The sequence below is a fragment of the Trichomycterus rosablanca genome, chromosome 11, assembly GCF_030014385.1.
Source record: "Trichomycterus rosablanca isolate fTriRos1 chromosome 11, fTriRos1.hap1, whole genome shotgun sequence".
NCBI lineage: Eukaryota > Metazoa > Chordata > Actinopteri > Siluriformes > Trichomycteridae > Trichomycterus > Trichomycterus rosablanca.
This window is the reverse complement of record NC_085998.1, coordinates 29,820,594-29,841,271: the sequence shown is the minus strand read 5'-3', so window position 1 is coordinate 29,841,271 and position 20,678 is coordinate 29,820,594. Positions and strand designations below refer to the sequence as shown.

The following is a 20,678-nucleotide window of genomic DNA, read 5'->3' as shown; positions in this document are numbered from 1 at the left end:
TTTAAGTACGTCCATTTTTTACCCAATTGCGTTGTGTTTCCTATCTACTGGTGCTGATTGTGGAGAGCGAACTGACACACATCTCCTCCGACACGTCTCCTCCGACACGTGCTGTAGCCGACTGCATTTTTTCACATGCATGAGGCGAGTTCATATGTGAATCACGGAGAGCCACACCCTGATCGCATTAATCCTCTACTCTGTGCAGGTGCCATCAATCAGCCAGCAGATGTCGTACCTGCATCAGTTATGAGGTCTCTATGCGGCTCCCACCCTGTATGAACAACAGCCAAACGTTGTTCGTATAGCCGCCCAGCCCAGTCGGATGGCAGAGATGAGATTCGATACGATGTACTCGAAATCCCAGCTCTGGTGTGCTAGCGATTTTTTCCTCTGCGCCAACTGAGCGGCCCAAGCGGGTTTTAAAAAAGGGCTTGAACTGTTTGAACTCTGGGATTCGCTATTGCATGAAACAAATCTCAAACGCTCCCCATCTTCTTTCCCCCAACTTAAAACATTAACGTTACACCTATATTATTGTTCCCAAGGCTTTGGATAAACATGGCGTCTCCAAAGAAACAAAAACCAGACAGCGAATGCAGAGGATTTCAGGCATGCTGGGAAAATGAAATTTTTTTCCATTGAGTTCAGAGGGAAGTGTGTATGTTTGAGTTAAAGAAGTATAATAATCTTCCCATTAGGATTATAAACCAATGAGTGAAACTGGCAAAATCTTAGTAGATAGTCAACGATTTCACGAGGTTGAATCAGTTCATCTGGACACAAGTTTGTTGTAGAGATACGTTTCGTCACTCATCCAAGTGACTTCTTCAGTCTGAGCTGGTGGTGAATACCTCCATTCCATTGCATAACAATGGAACCGGTGATCAGATCCATATGCAAATCACAATGACCATTAATTACAATGGCCATGTGTGCCTTTCACATATGACTGGGGTACAGCTCCTATCAAGGCATTGTAAGATGGTTAGAGATGTACTCTCAGCCCCCCCCTCTCGGTTCAGGGATGGTCCAATAAATATGGACCTGATCACCGGTTCCATTGTTATGCAATGGGCCGGCTTCGGTCGATACGCAAATTGCCTGCATATAAGGTTGGGGTATTCACCACCAGCTCAGACTGAAGAAGTCACTTGGATGAGTGACGAAACGTATCTCTACAACAAACTTGTGTCCAGATGAACTGATTCAACCTCGTGGATAGGGCTGAAATGATTTCTTGAGAAACTCGAGTAATTCGATTACTAAAAATCATCGATTTAAATTTTTCGCATCGAGGCATCGTTTAATCCGTACAACTATATACAGCTCATGGTGTTTCGCACGGACAACTTTCGCTTTTGCACAACGCGTTCACTATGTGCAGGTGACGTGAAGAAGCCGAGGGCTGCATCCGAAATCTCACACTTAAACAGTACTTAACAGGACTTAAAGCGGGTACTTTTCGCGTACAGTTCAATGAATACTACGTTTTTGTACACGCTCGCCGCTCCTGCGTACCGTTCAGTATGAAAGTGTGCGATTTGAAACACAGCCGAGATTTGATAACGTGGACAGCTAAATGGAGATTAGAAAGTTTGAGATCATTTTAAGCTGGAAAAAACGAAAACTCAGTATAACATCCACACCATCAGAGCGTCTTGTTGATACGCTGACCACCACAGGCTTTTTTGAAGGCTTAGGCAAACACACATGTACACACACACAAACGCCAAATCTACCTCATCTAGGAGATACAATCCTGACAGAATTTTTTTTTGCCTCCCAACAAAATATTAAAGCTTTATGTTCTGTGTGAGCTGTAGCTGAAACTTTTAGTTCTAAAATGTGCACAAATTAGAGGCAATGTTCATGTATTATTGTTTATTATTATATATTCCTTAGTTTTAGGTTGCCTGTTTACATTTTAAAAGTAATTAGATTTATTTTTGATGTATTTGTTTTTGAATTTCAAAAGTGTTCTCTTTAAACTGTCCTGTATGCAAGGAATAAAAATGTACAGTTTGTTTTAGGAGACACGTCTTATTTAATCTTATACGTATTTATTTTGCTCTTTATTAAAGCAAAAGTATTTCTTATCCGATTACTCGATTAATCGCTGGAATAATCGATAGAATACTCGATTACAAAATTAATCGATAGTTGCAGCCCTACTTGAGGATTTGTGTACCTGGATTATTCATGCATCAAGAGATAATCAGCCATTCAAATTAAAAGGAAGTTTAATTGTTAGTAATCAAGTAGGTCTATTATATTTTTATTTATTTTATTACAAAAGAGTCTGTGGCCCATGTTTGCCTATTTTTTCTCTGGCCCCTAGATGGAAAAGTTTGGACACCTTTAGTGTAGAAGAACTTAACTAACCTACACTTAGTCTTAATCTCAAACAGTGGCTGCAAGTCAGGTCTTATCATTCAACAGCAATCATCAGTGTTCGATCTGACAGATGTGGCTTAGTGTAAGGAAATTCCCACAGGCATAAAAACAGGGACTTTGTATTATACTCATACGGTTCTGGATGTGACATTTCAGTGCCATTTCAGTCTAAAATGTTTGAGCATGAAGTGTATGTATATACGAAAACATTTTTATAAACAGTAAGAATAGATTGTTTCAAATAACAACACGCTCACTAAAGGATCGAGCGGGTACAGTTGCCACGTTCTCAATAACCTCAGCACAGGTGTTGAACAGAGCATGACAACATTTCGGTACCTCTTGATTAAGGCTTCAAAGCAATCTGACAAAAAATGTGGTTTGCTCTTGGCCATCTTGTGAGTTATAGCCCAACCTTACAAATCAGCAGTCCCACATGGGACAGACTGTCTTCTACAAGAGAAGAAAAACTGCTTAAAAACAGCACTTACGAGAGGATAAAACCTGGCTTTTAATTTGAGCCGCAAAGCAAAGTTTAACACCTACGTAATGAAAATGCTTTTAATACAGGCTCATGTCCCTGAGCGCCGAGTTACAAAGCTCTTAATCCTGCCAATAAGAAAGGGAGAATTAGCCACCGAGCCTAGCTCTGCGCAACCAGCAGTCGAGGAACGTGGACTTTGCCCCCCACCAGACCTGACCACACATGCATACACCAACTCCTTTAGAGATGTTAGATGGCGTTATACGACATACATGATAAGCCTGTTCACCGAGTCACAATTGTACAACGGTGGGTCATGTACATTGTTTTGTGTTACTGGTGTTGTGGGTCCTACACAAAAGCATCCTGGGGATTAATGAAATACAACTCCCCAAGTCAGAAAAAGTTGGGACAGTATGGAATACTCAAATTTAAATAGCGTTTCTTCCATGAACTTTGACTTTTATTTGATTGCAGACTGTATGAACCCAAGATATTTCATGTTTGTGTGGTCAACTTCATTTCCTTTGTTAATAAACATCCATTCCTGCATTTTAAACCTGCAACACATTCCTAAAAAGTAGGAATGGGGGAAATTTAGGGCTAGTGAATACAACCCCAAATCAAAAAAAGTTGGGACAGTATGGAAAATGCAAATATAATTAAAATGCAGTGTTCCTTACATTTACTTTGACTTTTATTTGATTGCAGACAGTTTGAACCCAAGATATTTCATCTTTAGTCTGGTCAACTTTATTTCATTTGTTAATATACCTCCATTCCGGCATTTCAGGCCTGCAACACATTCCAAAAAAGTTGGGAAAGGGGCAATTTAGGCCTAGTAATGAGGTGAAAAAACTAAATAATTATGTGATTCTAAATAGGTGATTGTGATCATGATTTGGTACAAAATCAGCATCCACACCAGGAGCAAAGATGGGCAGAAGATCTCAAATTTGTCAACAAATGCGTGCGAAAATGATTAAAATGTTTAAAAACAATGTACCTCAAAGAAAGATTGGAAGGGATTTGCATATTTCTCCCTCTACAGTGCACAATATCATGAAACGATTCAAGAAACACCCATGATGTCCGATCTCTCAGACGGCACTGCATCAAGAACCGTCATTCATTAACAGCCGATATAACCACATGGGTGAGCACTCTGACAATCACTACAATACAGGAACAAATTAACAAATTACATGTTTATCATGTCCAGAAGCGGTGTCAAGTTCTCTGGACTCGGAGGCATCTGGGATGGACCAGGATTCATTAATCTGGCACTCTGATACTTTTATCCTAACGTTGCTTGACTGTGGATAGTGTAACCTATTGTCCAGCAGCTTGTATTTTATTTGGATTACATCTGACCATCTGCATAAACCTCTTAGCATAAGGTGGATAAACATTAAGGGTTGGTTTCACAGACAGGGATTAAGCCTAGTCCTAGACTACACAGCATTTTGAATGGAGATTCTCCATTTAAAGCAAAATGTAGTCCTGGACTAGCCTTAATCCCTGTCTGGGAAACCAACCCTAAGTGTTTTATTCTCTTCCTTGGCTTGGGAAATGATCACTGTTCCATTTTCCTTGTAATTGGAACATCCAAATTAGCCCATTGACATGTGTACAAAGAACGCACCATCAAACCACAACGTTATAGAAACAAACAGAACTCTTGTACCCATATCATCAAAAATCCAAGTTGCTATACGTATGTGTGATTTTGACCTGGTGGACTTTCTAAAATTTACAACAAACTTAATTTAGCCGCAGAAATGAAACAGCTGAAACACATTAAGAATTTAAATGCCCGGACCGTCCTACCTGGGATTAAAACCCAGGACCTTCTTGCTGTGAGGCGACAGTGCTACCCACTTAGCCACCGTGCTGCCCACATCATTCTATTAGTTTATAATAAATAAATAATGATTCTCAGGTTTAGTTTTGTACTTTTAATTATTGCTGATTTACGTTGTTTTTTTCTGCATACCGTGGTGCCTTGTAACTCGACGTCCCCTAAACTCAAAATCTTTGAAACTCGATGCTTTTCGTTGAGAGATTGTACCCTTAAACTCAACATGTTCATCTTCTTTTTAATGAATTCATTTAATTTCAAATTAACAACATACAGCCGCTTTGTTCAGCCACCAAAGTGCGAATGTGAGACGAATCTGCATTTGTGTGGAATAACAGTCAAATTCACCCTAAAAGCTCCACATGTATCTGTGTTTAGATGGATTTTCCTCCTGTTTCACTTTTAAACTTGTGTTATAGCTCTGAGAAATTGTAAGAATCAGCTTTTCCGAGAGTCTAAAAAGTTTAACGTGACAATGTATTGAAAGAACGACATAGGAACACTAAACCTCTCTTAATTATTACTGCTTAAAACTTTTGAATGTGTGTTTCTGCCTTCAGATATGTAATTGTAATAAGATTAATGTGATTTAATTTGTTTACTGCCCACATGGGAAATATTCTGAAATCTATATAAATGTTCTCTGAATATTCCCAGTAAAAGTTCTGTTAATTTGTGCATGCGAGTCAATCAGAAACACAATCTGTCCAAGCTAGTCAAAAAAATAACACAAAGTCACTGAAGAATAACATGCTAATAAATTCCAGTAGGGTTAAACTATGTGTTCACCAGATTTCTATGGATTTTCCATAATTTGAGTGACTCTTGCCATGTACCAGTGGGAGCTTTTGTGAGATAACATTAATATTGATTTTTTCGCATTGCTTTTACAGCCGAGACCCCTGAGCAATGTCAGATAATTCTTTTTTGACCTAGCTACAGCAAATTCAATGGCTATTATTTGGGTTGAGCCTTTAGGATACAGATACAGAACTCTACTGTTTACATCAACAAGGGCATAAAAAACAGATAGCAGAAATGTCGCAGAGATTGAAAATGAACCTTGGTTTTATTTAATCACAGAATTATTTCACGATGAGGTTCGGTAGACATGATGACACGAGATGATAAGAGCATTTCCCTCCTTTTGTATTCTGTATTGTCCATCTAAATAATTGAGGGCTTCCAAATCAAACGACAAATGCTGACACGTGTTGTCTCCTTGCACAAGGACAGTGGCACAACAACTGCAGGTTTTCTGTGCCTGTTTTATCAAGATGAATACAATCTCCTTTAATAGGGCACACATGAAATACAAATCAATTGAAGAATTACTGTGATTGTGGAAGACCAAACTGAAGGTTGGTAATCAGCACACTGACTATCAGTGGCTTATTCTTCCGGCTAGACTCTATTGAGCTGACGCTCAGTTCAAGGGTTGCCACAGTTTACAAAGCCTTTGTTCTGGAAATCCACTCACAGAACAGACAGACAGTAATAAGGTTATTGTGCTTTAAGTGGGTTCGAGGAGTCACCATAAAAAGCTTTTACTCTGTATTACATGCAGCAGTGAGGAAACTAGTTTGCTTCCTGTAATAAAGCATCTGTTTAGATAGATAGATAAATAGGTAGATAGATAGGTAGATAGATAGGTAGATAGACAGGCAGGCAGGCAGGCAGACAGACAGACAGGCAGGCAGGCAGACAGACAGACAGACAGACAGGCAGGCAGACAAGAAGATAGATAGACAGACAGGCAGACAAGAAGATAGATAGATAAATAGATAGATAGATAGATAGATAGATAGATAGATAGATAGATAGATAGATAGATAGATAGATAGACAGACAGACAGACAGAGAGAGAGACAGGTAGGCAGACAGACAGATGATAAATAAACAGACATACAGATGATAGACAGACAGACAGGCAGACAGACAGACAGACAGATAGGCAGGCAGACAGACAGACAGATAATAGATAGACAGGCAGGCAGGCAGACAGATAGATAGATAGATAGATAGATAGATAGATAGATAGATAGATAGATAGATAGATAGATAGGCAGGCAGGCAGACAGATGATAGATAGACAGACAGACAGATGGTAGACAGACAGACAGACAGATAGATAGGCAGGTAGGCAGGCAGACAGACAGATGATAGATAGACAGACAGACAGATGGTAGACAGAGAGACAGATGATAGATAGACAGAGAGACAGATGGTAGACAGACAGACAGACAGACAGATAGACAGACAGACAGACAGACAGACAGATAGATAGATAGATAGATAGATAGATAGATAGATAGATAGATAGATAGATAGATAGATAGATCAATTCTGGTCTCATTAGCAAGTAACATAAGATCAAAAGTAATAATACACACTAAAAAGACTCACATTATACAAACAAGTACCTGCATAATCACAACAACAGGGCATGTGGGTAATATAAAGATAAAGATACTGTAAAATAAAGATACAATATAGGCACTACTATTTTTATATCAAATTACCTACAAATCAATTACCTAAATGACATGGTTAAATATTTTCTAGTTAGTAGATTTGGCTAATTCTATCACACCCAGTGCTAAAATGTGCATAAAGTCAAGCAGAAGAATCATGCAAATCAAGTCTAAAATAGATCAACACTGTCAGGAGAATGCATCATACTGAAGAGCATGGTGACCCAAAACATGTCACTGCTGTAAAACGCCACCTTGCCATCAAGTCAGCTGTCAGATGTATTCCCTGTTAGAACTACCACAGTCAGTGGCAATTAAAACTCAGACGTAAATAAATGTACATCACACGTGCAGTACAACAGGATTGTGTTTACATTTCTTTACATGTAAACAAGTTTGAAATTACGTGTGTGTGAGTGTATCTGCATTCGGCTTCACCGTAATGTGTTGGTGAACAGAACTGAGTGTGATTAATAGAGACGGTAGAGTTTTAACAAGACAAATAAACACTTCTAAGTGTTTATTAGTGTGATTGCGCAATAGCAATCACACTATTGTTATCCGTTAGTCATATTTTTATTTTTATTATTCCACCTGTTTTTTTTCCGGTTAACTCGCCCCGCAGTTTTCGAGATATCGACGCCGTTCCAACGTTCCAAATCGTCCGGCCCGTTGGTGTGACGCGGGCTTGTATACAGCTTTTCGATCCGCCCGCCCGTTCGCCCGCCACGCCCGCTTTTCTAGCGTTTTTTGGCCCCGTTGACTTCCATTCATTTTTTGAATGGCAATTTGCTATAGTGACCTTCACCTCAAAACGAGAGCTAGGATTCAGATAGAGTCGCCTGTGTGGGAAAAGTAATCACACCCCCACACACTGCAGCTCTTCGATACAGCATTTAGATACGCTCACTTCCCACTGATGTAACCACGACTTGGATACAGCATGGGGATTCGAACCCACTCCCACCTGCCACGCCCGTTTTTTGATCCCATTCACTTCCATTCATTTTTTGAAAGTTCGAGATATCAACGCCGTTCCAACTCTAAATCGTAAAGCCCACTGATGACACCCCGACTTGGATACAGCATTTGGATATGGTGGCTTGGTGGGTAGCACTGTCGCCTCACAGCAAGAAGGTCCCGGGTTCGATCCCCAGGCAGGGCGGTCCGGGTCCTTTCTGTGTGGAGTTTGCATGTTCTCCCCGTGTCTGTGTGGGTTTCCTCCGGGAGCTCCGGTTTCCTCCAACAGTCCAAAAACATGCAGTCAAGGTTAAATGTAGGTGAATATGTGTGTCTGCCCTGCGATGGACTGGCCTCCCGTCCAGGGTGTTACTGTGTGCCTTGCGCCCATTGAAAAGCTGGGAAAAGCAGTGTACCCCGCGACCCTGATTGGATAAGCAGATAAAAAAATGAATGAATGATTGTGTACAACCCTGAATAATGTTATGAGGAGCTTTGTGGATAACGCGTAAATTAATTTTGTCTGATTATAAAATTTTTATAACTGTGGTGATGTGATGTCATGCATCACATGACGTTAGTAAGATTGCAGACGTAGTACGCCTGAGGTTGTGTGCATACTGAACACTGAAAGAGCTTACTGCTTTACCGGCCGAGCAGTGCGCACTGCCTATGTATTTAGTACATACTGTTTAAGTATGCGATTTCAGAAGCAGCCCAGAACTTTGGCGAGCTTCCCTGACCACCGTGCTTCCCTCACGCCATGGCTGGTGCATCTACAGGGCGTCGCTCACCTCAGGAAAGCGAAACATCGTGATGAGGTCTGAGGCACTTTGTCCTCTGAAGACAGTCAAAAAGTGAGGCCCAACAAACAACAAACAAAGTGCTGACATGTGTCAGCAAAAACCAGAGCAAACAAACAGGCAGGTAAAAGCTGCAATATAAATAGTGAGCCGTGCCACCTAAAGTCATTCATTAAGAGAATGACAAGCTACCCATGTGACTCCGTGCTCCCTCTGACAGGCAAAGAGAGAGCCACGCAGAAGGGCACAATTCTGCAAGGCGGGCAGACTGCTGCCTGTCACTCGGCGGCTGCCCTGTTACATGATTACTCTGCATATCCGAGAAGTTTTGCCTTATACTACGAGGCATTTTAGCAATGCTAGCCAGTCACTAACTTTAGAGTTTACATGGCTGATTTGGTTACAGTGTGTTTCAAAGGAACTGCTATTTTATTAGCACAAAAAGTGTTCTGAGAAGTGTTTATTTATTAGAAAAGGTGCCCACTGTGCCCATACTTTCAAATCACCATGCAAAATGTGTTAACCGTGAGACTGCCGTGAGACTGCCGCTTTGTTCAGCGCTTGGCTTGAGCGGTGCAGTTAAACGTAATCAAAGTGCACCGACACAATATGCATTTGTGTGGAATAACCGTCAAATCCACTCTGAAAGCGTCCACATGTATCTATGTTTAGGTGTATTTTCCTCACTGTTTCACTTTTAAACTTGTGTTATAGCTCGGGGTGCTGAGAAATTGTGAGAATCAGCTTTTCCGAGAGTCTAAAATGCTTATCGTTAAAAAAGATTAACGTGGTTTAATGTACTAAAAGAACAACATTGGAAGACTAAACCTCTCTTAATTATTACTGCTAATAAGTTCCCTCCACTAATGAAGTTCCTTGCTCGTTGTTTAGTACAAAAAAGTCACATTAAGCTTTGTTCACGTTCAGTGTACTGCCCGAGTCGCTTTTACTACGTCATATCAAACAGTTTGTCTCATTGGAGGTGCTTTAAAAAGGTCAGTGGCAAACTGGGTCAAGGTTTAATCAGGTGAGCACTCCACACTCCATAGGAAACAACAGCACAGCCAGCACAAAAGCGGTTTTGCTGCTTCTCATGTGAATGCGTCCTTAGATGGAATAATGTAAAGCATACTAGTACTAGACTCAGGTGGCGGTTAAATCATGGCTCATCACCTGGCAGTCCAACAGACAAATATGGATTTGGCAGTTGTCAGAAAAATGCTACGTCCTTTAGTTTTATTCATTTATTCATTTTCTTATCTGCTTATACAGTTAGGGTCACGGGAGGGTGCTGGAGCCTATCCCAGCTTTTCAATGGGTGCAAGGCACACAGTAACACCCTGGACGGGACGCCAGTCCATCGCAAGGAAGACACACATACACACACACACACACACACACACACACACACACATTCACATATAGGGCAATTCAGTGTCTCCAATTAACCTGACTGCATGTTTTTGGACTGTGGGAGGAAACCGGAGTTCCCGGAGGAAACCCACGCAGACACGGGGAGAACATGCAAACTCCGCACAGAAAGGACCCGGACCGCCCCGCCTGGGGATCGAACCCGGGACCTTCTTGCTGTGAGGCGACAGTGCTACCCACTAAGCCACCGTGCCGCCTCCTTTAGTTTTAGTGAAGTGAAATTGTAATGATGGTGCAAATAAAGAAACGTGCTGTGCTTTCACTTATATAGAAAGACCCTTCCGTTTTATGTTGAAGCCTCATGTACAAAGCAACATCCAGTTGGACTTTATAAGACATTAATGCCTCTGTATCGAAATAAGATCATTAACAAACAGGTATAAATATGATATTGTAGGTGGCAAGTTAGCTCCTCAAGCCTATAGCTCTTTTGCTCAGCTTTAATACAGAATCATCCAACCAAAGTATAAATAATTTTATATTACATATTTATAATGTAACAACATGGGCGCTTGGGTGCTGCAGCGGTCTATTACACTCGCCCACCACTGCATAAATGCAGGTTCAAATATCAGTATTGCTATCGGCCAGCTGGGCGCCTACACAGACATAGTTGGCAAAGCCATGTAATGGACTGGCACCCTGTTTAGGGTATTCCTGCCTTGAGCCCAGTGTGTTGAGCCTAGACCCTAACCAGAATAAAGCGATTTTTTTGAAAAAACAAAAAACATAACAACAAAATAACATTATGACCACCTTCCTAATGTTGTATCGGTCCCTCTTTTGCTGCCAAAACAGCCCTGACCCGTCGAGGCATGGACTCCTCTAGACCCCTGAAGGTGTGCTGTGGTATCTGGCACCAAGATATTAGCAGCAGATCCTTTAACTCCTGTAAGTTGTGAGGTGGGGCCTCCATGGATCGGACTTGTTTGTCCAGCACATCACACAGATGCTAGATTGGATTGAGATCTGGGGAATTTGGAGGCCAAGTCAACACCTCAAACTGGTTGTTCTGCTCCTCAAACCATTCCTGAACCATTTTTGCTTTGTGGCAGGGCGCATTATCCTGCTGAAAGAGGCCACAGCCATCAGGGAATACAGTTTCCAGGAAAGAGTGTACATGGTCTGCAACAATGCTTAGGTAGGTGGTAGGTGTCAAAGTAAAATCCACATGGATGGCAGGACCCAAGGTTTCCCAGCAGAACATCACCCAAAGCATCAAACTGCCTCCGTCGGTTTGCCTTCTTCCCATGGTGCATCCTGGTACCATGTGTTCCCCAGGTAAGCAACGCACACACACCCGGCCATCCACGTGATTTATCAGGCCAGGCAACCTTGTTCCATTGCCCCGTGGTCCAGTTCCGATGCTCACATGCCTATTGTTGGCGCTTTCGGCAGGCGAAAGGGGTCAGCATTGGCATCCTGACCGGTCTGCGGCTATGCAGCCGATACGCAACAAACTGCGATGCACCGTGTATTCTGACACCTTTCTATCAGAACCAGCATAAACCTCTTCAGCAATTTGAGCTACAGTAGCTCGTCTGTCTGAATCGGACCACACGGACCAGCCTTCGCTCCCCACGTGCATCAATGAGCCTTGGCCGCCCATGAACCTGTCGCCGGTTTACCACTGTTCCTTCCTTGGACTTTTAATAGATACTGACCACTGCAGACCGGGAACACCCCACAAGAGCTGCAGTTTTGGAGATGCTCTGACCCAGTCGTCTAGCCATCACAATTTGGCCCTTGTCAAGCTCGCTCAAATCCTTACGCTTGCTACATAATATATCCCACCCACTAACAGGTGCCGTGATGAAGAGATAATCTGTGTTAATCACTTCACCTGTCAGTGGTCATCATGTTATGCCTCGTCAGTATATACTGGTGCTGGTCATAAAGTTAGAATATTATGAAAAAGTTGATTTATTTCAGTAATTCCATTCAAAAAGTGAAACTTGTATATTATATTCATTCATTACACACAGACTGATATATTTCAAATGTTTATTTCTTTTAATGTTGATGATTATAACTGACAACTAATGAAAACCCCAAATTCAGTATCTCAGAAAATTAGAATATTACTGAAGACCAATACAAAAAAAGGATTTTTAGAAATGTTGGCCAACTGAAAAGTATGAACATGAAAAGTATGAGCATGTACAGCACTCAATATTTAGTTGGGGCTCCTTTTGCCTGGATTACTGCAGCAATGCGGCGTGGCATGGAGTCCATCAGTCTGTGGCACTGCTCAGGTGTTACGAGAGCCCAGGTTGCTCTGATAGTGGCCTTCAGCTCTTCTGAATTGTTGGGTCTGGCGTATCGCATCTTCCTCTTCACAATACCCCATAGATTTTCTATGGGGTTAAGGTCAGGCGAGTTTGCTGGCCAATTAAGAACAGGGATACCATGGTCCTTAAACCAGGTACTGGTAGCTTTGGCACTGTGTGCAGGTGCCAAGTCCTGTTGGAAAATGAAATCTGCATCTCCATAAAGTTGGTCAGAAGCAGGAAGCATGAAGTGCTCTAAAACTTCCTGGTAGACGGCTGCGTTGACCTTGGACCTCAGAAAACACAGTGGACCAACACCAGCAGATGACATGGCACTCCAAACCATCACTGACTGTGGAAACTTTACACTGGACCTCAAGCAACGTGGATTCTGTGCCTCTCCTCTTTTCCTCCAGACTCTGGAACCTTGATTTCCAAAGGTAATGCAAAATTTACTTTCATCAGAGAACATAACTTTGGACCACTCAGCAGTCCTTTTTGTCTTTAGCCCAGGCGAGACGCTTCTGACGCTGTCTCTTGTTCAAGAGTGGCTTGACACAAGGAATGCGACAGCTGAAACCCATGTCTTGCATACGTCTGTGCGTGGTGGTTCTTGAAGCACTGACTCCAGCTGCAGTCCACTCTTTGTGAATCTCCCCCACATTTTTGAATGGGTTTTGTTTCACAATCCTCTCCAGGGTGCGGTTATCCCTATTGCTTGTACACTTTTTTCTACCACATCTTTTCCTTCCCTTCGCCTCTCTATTAATGTGCTTGGACACAGAGCTCTGTGAACAGCCAGCCTCCTTAGCAATGACCTTTTGTGTCTTGCCCTCCTTGTGCAAGGTGTCGATGGTCGTCTTTTGGACAACTGTCAAGTCAGCAGTCTTCCCCATGATTGTGTAGCCTACAGAACTAGACTGAGAGACCATTTAAAGGCCTTTGCAGGTGTTTTGAGTTAATTAGCTGATTAGAGTGTGGCACCAGGTGTCTTCAATATTGTACCTTGTCACAATATTCTAATTTTCTGAGATACTGAATTTGGGGTTTTCATTAGTTGTCAGTTATAATCATCAACATTAAAAGAAATAAACATTTGAAATATATCAGTCTGTGTGTAATGAATGAATATAATATACAAGTTTCACTTTTTGAATGGAATTACTGAAATAAATCAACTTTTTCATGATATTCTAACTTTATGACCAGCACCAGTATATATATATATATATACAGTGTATCACAAAAGTGAGTACACCCCTCACATTTCTGCAAATATTTTATTATATCTTTTCATGGGACAACACTATAGAAATAAAACTTGGATATAACTTAGAGTAGTCAGTGTACAACTTGTATAGCAGTGTAGATTTACTGTCTTCTGAAAATAACTCAACACACAGCCATTAATGTCTAAATGGCTGGCAACATAAGTGAGTACACCCCACAGTGAACATGTCCAAATTGTGCCCAAAGTGTCAATATTTTGTGTGACCACCATTATTATCCAGCACTGCCTTAACCCTCCTGGGCATGGAATTCACCAGAGCTGCACAGGTTGCTACTGGAATCCTCTTCCACTCCTCCATGATGACATCACGGAGCTGGTGGATGTTAGACACCTTGAACTCCTCCACCTTCCACTTGAGGATGCGCCACAGGTGCTCAATTGGGTTTAGTCCATCACCTTTACCTTCAGCTTCCTCAGCAAGGCAGTTGTCATCTTGGAGGTTGTGTTTGGGGTCGTTATCCTGTTGGAAAACTGCCATGAGGCCCAGTTTTCAAAGGGAGGGGATCATGCTCTGTTTCAGAATGTCACAGTACATGTTGGAATTCATGTTTCCCTCAATGAACTGCAGCTCCCCAGTGCCAGCAACACTCATGCAGCCCAAGACCATGATGCTACCACCACCATGCTTGACTGTAGGCAAGATACAGTTGTCTTGGTACTTCTCACCAGGGCGCCACCACACATGCTGGACACCATCTGAGCCAAACAAGTTTATCTTGGTCTCGTCAGACCACAGGGCATTCCAGTAATCCATGTTCTTGGACTGCTTGTCTTCAGCAAACTGTTTGCGGGCTTTCTTGTGCGTCAGCTTCCTTCTGGGATGACGACCATGCAGACCGAGTTGATGCAGTGTGCGGCGTATGGTCTGAGCACTGACAGGCTGACCTCCCACGTCTTCAACCTCTGCAGCAATGCTGGCAGCACTCATGTGTCTATTTTTTAAAGCCAACCTCTGGATATGACGCCGAACACGTGGACTCAACTTCTTTGGTCGACCCTGGCGAAGCCTGTTCCGAGTGGAACCTGTCCTGGAAAACCGCTGTATGACCTTGGCCACCATGCTGTAGCTCAGTTTCAGGGTGTTAGCAATCTTCTTATAGCCCAGGCCATCTTTGTGGAGAGCAACAATTCTATTTCTCACATCCTCAGAGAGTTCTTTGCCATGAGGTGCCATGTTGAATATCCAGTGGCCAGTATGAGAGAATTGTACCCAAAACACCAAATTTAACAGCCCTGCTCCCCATTTACACCTGGGACCTTGACACATGACACCAGGGAGGGACAACGACACATTTGGGCACAATTTGGACATGTTCACTGTGGGGTGTACTCACTTATGTTGCCAGCTATTTAGACATTAATGGCTGTGTGTTGAGTTATTTTCAGAAGACAGTAAATCTACACTGCTATACAAGCTGTACACTGACTACTCTAAGTTATATCCAAGTTTCATGTCTATAGTGTTGTCCCATGAAAAGATATAATAAAATATTTGCAGAAATGTGAGGGGTATACTCACTTTTGTGATACACTGTATATAAATGTGGTTTATGGGGCTGTTTATGAAGTTAGCTTAGCTAACAGCAAATTATACAGCCGAGTGTGTTTAACCTTGTGTATGAATAGAATCTGATTTTGTCCCTTTTCCTCTCTCTACCTCAGAATGAATTAAAATACTAAATTGCATTTAAAAGGCCGGCAAAACCAAAAAGACCTCATACTGCAAGTTATACATAGACCACATTAAACCACAATGGTAGGGCCTTTCTGCCTAAAATTGCCTTGGTTTGACCATGAACATTTCACAAAAACATGACTCTGAAAGCTTAAATATTCAAGTTGTCTGAGGATTAGCAACTTAGTTTTTCACTACAAGCAGCGGGGTAAATATTAGATTTGACTAGACTGCTGGGTAGGGTATTTTTTAATAAAACATTAAATCCTGAAAGCGTATTAATTTGTATAATTAAGCTTTATTTAAATACAGTCTCTTTGCTATATAATGTTTGCTATAATATCTCATATTGAACTGTGCTAGATCCACACTATAACCAAGCGGTCGATGGGATAATGGTACAGTGCACATCAGAACAGAAAAATCCATGTTCGTTCACACACCAGTGAGCAGAAACGGAATGTTTCACAACATGTCACCACAGCAGACAATAGAAATTCCTAGTGCCTGGGTGAATTCTATTAAGACGTACTATATGCAGAGGACGTGTGACACTGAAATCATTAACGGGTTAGTTCCACAAGGTAAAAAAAAAAAAAGAAAAAAAAAAAAAAAGATATAAAGGCAAGTCTGACTGCATACTAAATAGATTCCCATCATGGTTAATAATGCAGAGAAGCTGTGCATGCATCAAATCCTTTTATTTGTTATGCTACGTGTGTTGATTCTTATCCCCTCCCTGGAGCTCGGTGAGACTGTCATTTACTCCGTCACCTTGACACAGCACAAGCTGAGGTCCTTTCACTAGAAGATTTGTCAAACAAGCGCTGAACCGTGTCCTCGGAGGTCTCGGCTGACTGATAGGATCCACTCACTCATGATTAAAGTGAATTAGAGGCAAAACAGTTCTGATCTTTACGTGAGAGGGACCGTGACCCGACCGCACGCGTTTACAAATACAGAATAGATGTGGATGAGTGAAAAATGCAAATATAGCGACAATGACATGAGCTAGGCCTGAATTAGGGCTGGGCGATATGGCTAAAAAAGTCATATCTCGATATGCTTTTGAGAAGTGGCGATATACGATACAAAATGATATAATGTAAACTTTAAGTACAATGGCAGGCTACTGCCCGTATTTTACCTTATATTTTACCTTATATTGTTATAAGTTATTTTAAAAACACTAAACATTGTAGTTCTGATAAATTCTGACTAATTACAGTGTTTATATTTTATTTTTTATTACAGGCTGTATTTGTATTAATATTGACAATATTTATATCAAACAAACCAGCAGAATCTCACAATCACATTTATGTTGTCCGTTTTACTTCAAATTAATGAGCATCAAAAAAATCCAGAAAACGTTTTATATTTGATAATGCTTTGCTATCATTGCAAAATGAAAGTGCACAGTAAACGGCAGCACCGCGACCCAGATCAACCACACAGCAGCATAAAATCATAACCGCAGCTTACCTTGGAGGATATCTTGTATATATCCAGAATATTTCCAGAATATAAAAATCCATATTTAACTGTGTTTATCCACCTAACTAATGAAAACCGTTGATAACTTAATTTATTCTCTTGGATGTCGTGTTTAAAAGCTGAAACTGGTAATTCGTTCACTTATCTGTCAATTATACAACAACCAATGAAGAGAGAGATTCCGCCCAAAATCTGAATTCGGAAGCTCTGATTGGTTTATACATCCGAATCTCTTGAACCGGAGTTGTTTTGCCCACAGAGTGAGCAAAACGAATGAATCTTTACCATAAATAAGAGCACAGTTTTCTGATTCGATTCCAATGAATAATTCGTCTGAAAAGAGTCGTTTCTGACTCATTGACTCAGTGATTCCATGCAAGTTTCCATGCTCATACGTGAAGGAAAGCGTTCCGCTTAGCGCTTTTGTGTTTTAAACGTTCTCAAATGGTAACCTGTGTGTTCTATGCATACTCGATATATCGAATATGGTCATTTCCAACATCGTGTGAAAAGTAAAATCGAATATATCGATATTTACGATATACCGCCCCAGCCCTAGTCTGAATCCTGGGAAACTTGGTTCCAGAAACTTTCAACACTCGTTGTTACTTTGTAATGATGAAGATTAAAGAAATGAGGGTAATGTATTCTTATAGAGCTGTACTCAGTGCTGATGACTCTAATTAGCATCTACAATTTAGCAAAAGGATTTCTCAATATAAATGCTGTAAAATAAGTATTTGCCCCTTCTGATTTAACTTATTTGGGCAAATTTGATTTCAAATTCTTATACCAAACGTAAAAAAATACAAAAACCTATATAATTTATTGATGGGGGTGGGGGTGGGTAGAGCTTTGGACTATCAATCAGATAATCCAGGCTCTGTTGGGTTCTGTTGGCAGCCACTGTTGGGTTCTTAACCCTGTCTGCTCCAGGGATGCTATACAACGACTGACCCTGCACTCTGACCCCAGCTTCCAAACAAGCTGCCATATGCGGAAAAATAATTTCATTGTACTGTACATGTGTATGTGTATAACATGTGTATATGTGTAATATTGTGTTGGTCCCCCTTTTGCTGCCAAAACAGCCCTGACCCGTCGAAGCATGGACTCCACTAGACCCCTGAAGGTGTGCTGTGGTATCTGGCACCAAGATGTTAGCAGCAGATCCTTTAACTCCTGTAAGCTGCGAGGTGGGGCCTCCATGGATCGGACTTGTTTGTCCAGCACATCCCACAGATGCTCGACTGGATTGAGATCTGGGGAATTCGGACGCCAAGTCAACACCTCGAACTCGTTGTCGTGCTCCTCGAACCGTTCCTAGAGCCACAGTCGGAACATGACAAACAGTCAAACATGGCGATGCTGGCGCTCAGGTGGCACAGCGGGATAATCCCCTAGCACACCAGTGCACTCCACTTAGAAAGAGTCACTACCAGCCCGTCTAGCTGCTGTCCGTGCTGCATGCGGCGGTTTCTCTGGATATTAGCTGGTGGTCATAATAATGTAAGTGTAAACACAAAGCAAAATATACTTAATAAATGAAATTTGGTGGCAATCTGGTCACCCACTGTGGTTTACAAGCTGTAACGTCAAGCCTCCACAAGGGGTGTTCGTGCACAAGTTCATTTCATGTTTATGTGCCTGTTAATATATATATATTTTTCATTATTATTATTTTTCTCTGCACATATATTTTTCTTTACAGCACATTGGCCTTGCACGTTCTTGCAGTGTAATCATTTCATTCATGTGTTGTAAGAGTGTGAAAGACTGAGAAAGGCTTCAGTACAATAACAAAGGTACAAATTACGGGTTGAGGTATGTGGTTAGATAAATGAACCTGCGATGACTGGAAACCTGATGGAAGCCTTCAGAGGGACGAGACAGGGGAGTTAAAAGAATGCCGCAAGCATTAATCAGGCAGGCTGGGAAGATTAATACTTTTATAGCCATAACTGCGGACAATAATGGGGGAAGTGGGCAGTGTTGATTTAATGGAAAATTAGTGGGCGAAATGAGAAGAGACACTCACGGACACACAAGTCTCCGCTCTCGAAGTAGCCGGGGCAGCACTGTGAGCGGCGGCGATACATGGTTCTCACGCCGCGCCGGTATGCTGTTTTGTAGCTTATCCTGAAGTAGGCACACATACATAAGAATTAATAAAGGTTCATAAACAGGTTGGTAATTTCTCTGGAATACAAAGAGATCAAAACAAGCCAACCAACAGTGTGTTAAGCTAAGACATGGATGTGAAAAAAACTTAGTTTTTCATTTTAAGCATTATAAGTTCCTGAAAAAAGAAAAAGAATGGAAACCAAGAACAAGCTGAGGATGGCAATGCACGAGCAGCAGAAAAAAGAAGAACTCGCAATAATTTAGCACACTTAAAAAGAATTAGAAAAAGTCCCAGCAGTAATTGAAGGACATCTTCCTTTGAGGCAAATCCAGCATGGCAGTGACTCACTGTGTACAGCACTTTTTATCATGATAAAATCTTTAATGCGGCTATTAAAACTGATGCAGTGTCTGAGGATAGTCAAAGGGCCATTTCCATTTTAGCTCTGACCACTGCAATGACCATCACTTACATTACCACAGGGCTATTAAACACAGGCACACTCAGCAACTCATCCAGGACAACATTTAACGCTCAGAGTTGAAAAGGTAATAGTGGCTGGGACCTATAGCAGGGGCGGAGAGGGTCGACGGCGGCGGCGGGCTTACCTGTGTCTGGTGCACTTGAACCAGTTGAGGATGTCCGTGCACCTGGTGTAGTAGATCTGGTCGAAGGGGTGCGCGTAGGACTCCTGCACGGTCACTGCATAGCTGACGGGAGATGGTGGAGGAGACAGTAGAGTCAAACATTAAAAGGGTCCAAGTGACAAACTGACAAACAAAAAAATCCTCAATCATGGTACAACATGTGGTCAGAATTATGTGGACGCCTGTCAATGAGCTCGTTGCACTACCCATTCCAAAACAAGAGCATTAATATAAAGTTTTAGGGCTGTTGTAGCCTGGCGGTTAATGTACTGGACTAGTAATCAGAAGGTTGCTGGTTCAAGCCCCACCTCTGCCAGGTGTAAGTGGTGACCAAAGTCACCACTACTGTAAGTCACTTTGGATAAAAGGCGTCAGCTAAATGCCGGAAATGTAAACGTGGGTGCACGGTGGCTCGATGGGTAGCGCTGTCGCCTCACAGCAAGAAGGTCCTGGGTTCAATTCCCAGGTGGATTCCCCGGGTCCTTTCTGTGTGGAGTTTGCATGTTCTCCCCGCGTCTGTGTGGGTTTCCTCCTGGAGCTCCGGTTTCCTCCCACAGTCCAATTGAATTGGAGATACAAAATTGAACTGATGAATGTTGTGTAACCTGTAACTACCCGTCCGTCGTGAATGTGAAAACCATGATGTTAAAATCCTTATAAAGTAAATAAATACATACACAGATGAGGCATAACATTATGACCACCTTCCTAATATTGTGTTGGTTCCCCTTTTGCTGCCAAAACAGCCCTGCAACTGTGATGC

At 41.8% G+C, this 20,678-nt stretch overlaps 1 protein-coding gene across 1 annotated transcript in view; it reads right to left on the bottom strand.

The window, feature by feature from the left end:
* Window positions 1–20,678, bottom strand: part of megf11 (multiple EGF-like-domains 11) — a 257,142-nt gene that overhangs the window by 220,919 nt on the left and 15,545 nt on the right. The window contains exons 3-4 of the mRNA XM_063004150.1: window positions 19,877–19,978; window positions 19,182–19,282 (exon numbers count right to left, since the gene is read on the bottom strand). Of these exons, the coding sequence (XP_062860220.1) occupies window positions 19,182–19,282; window positions 19,877–19,978 (203 nt within the window). The remainder of the gene's footprint in view (window positions 1–19,181; window positions 19,283–19,876; window positions 19,979–20,678) is intronic.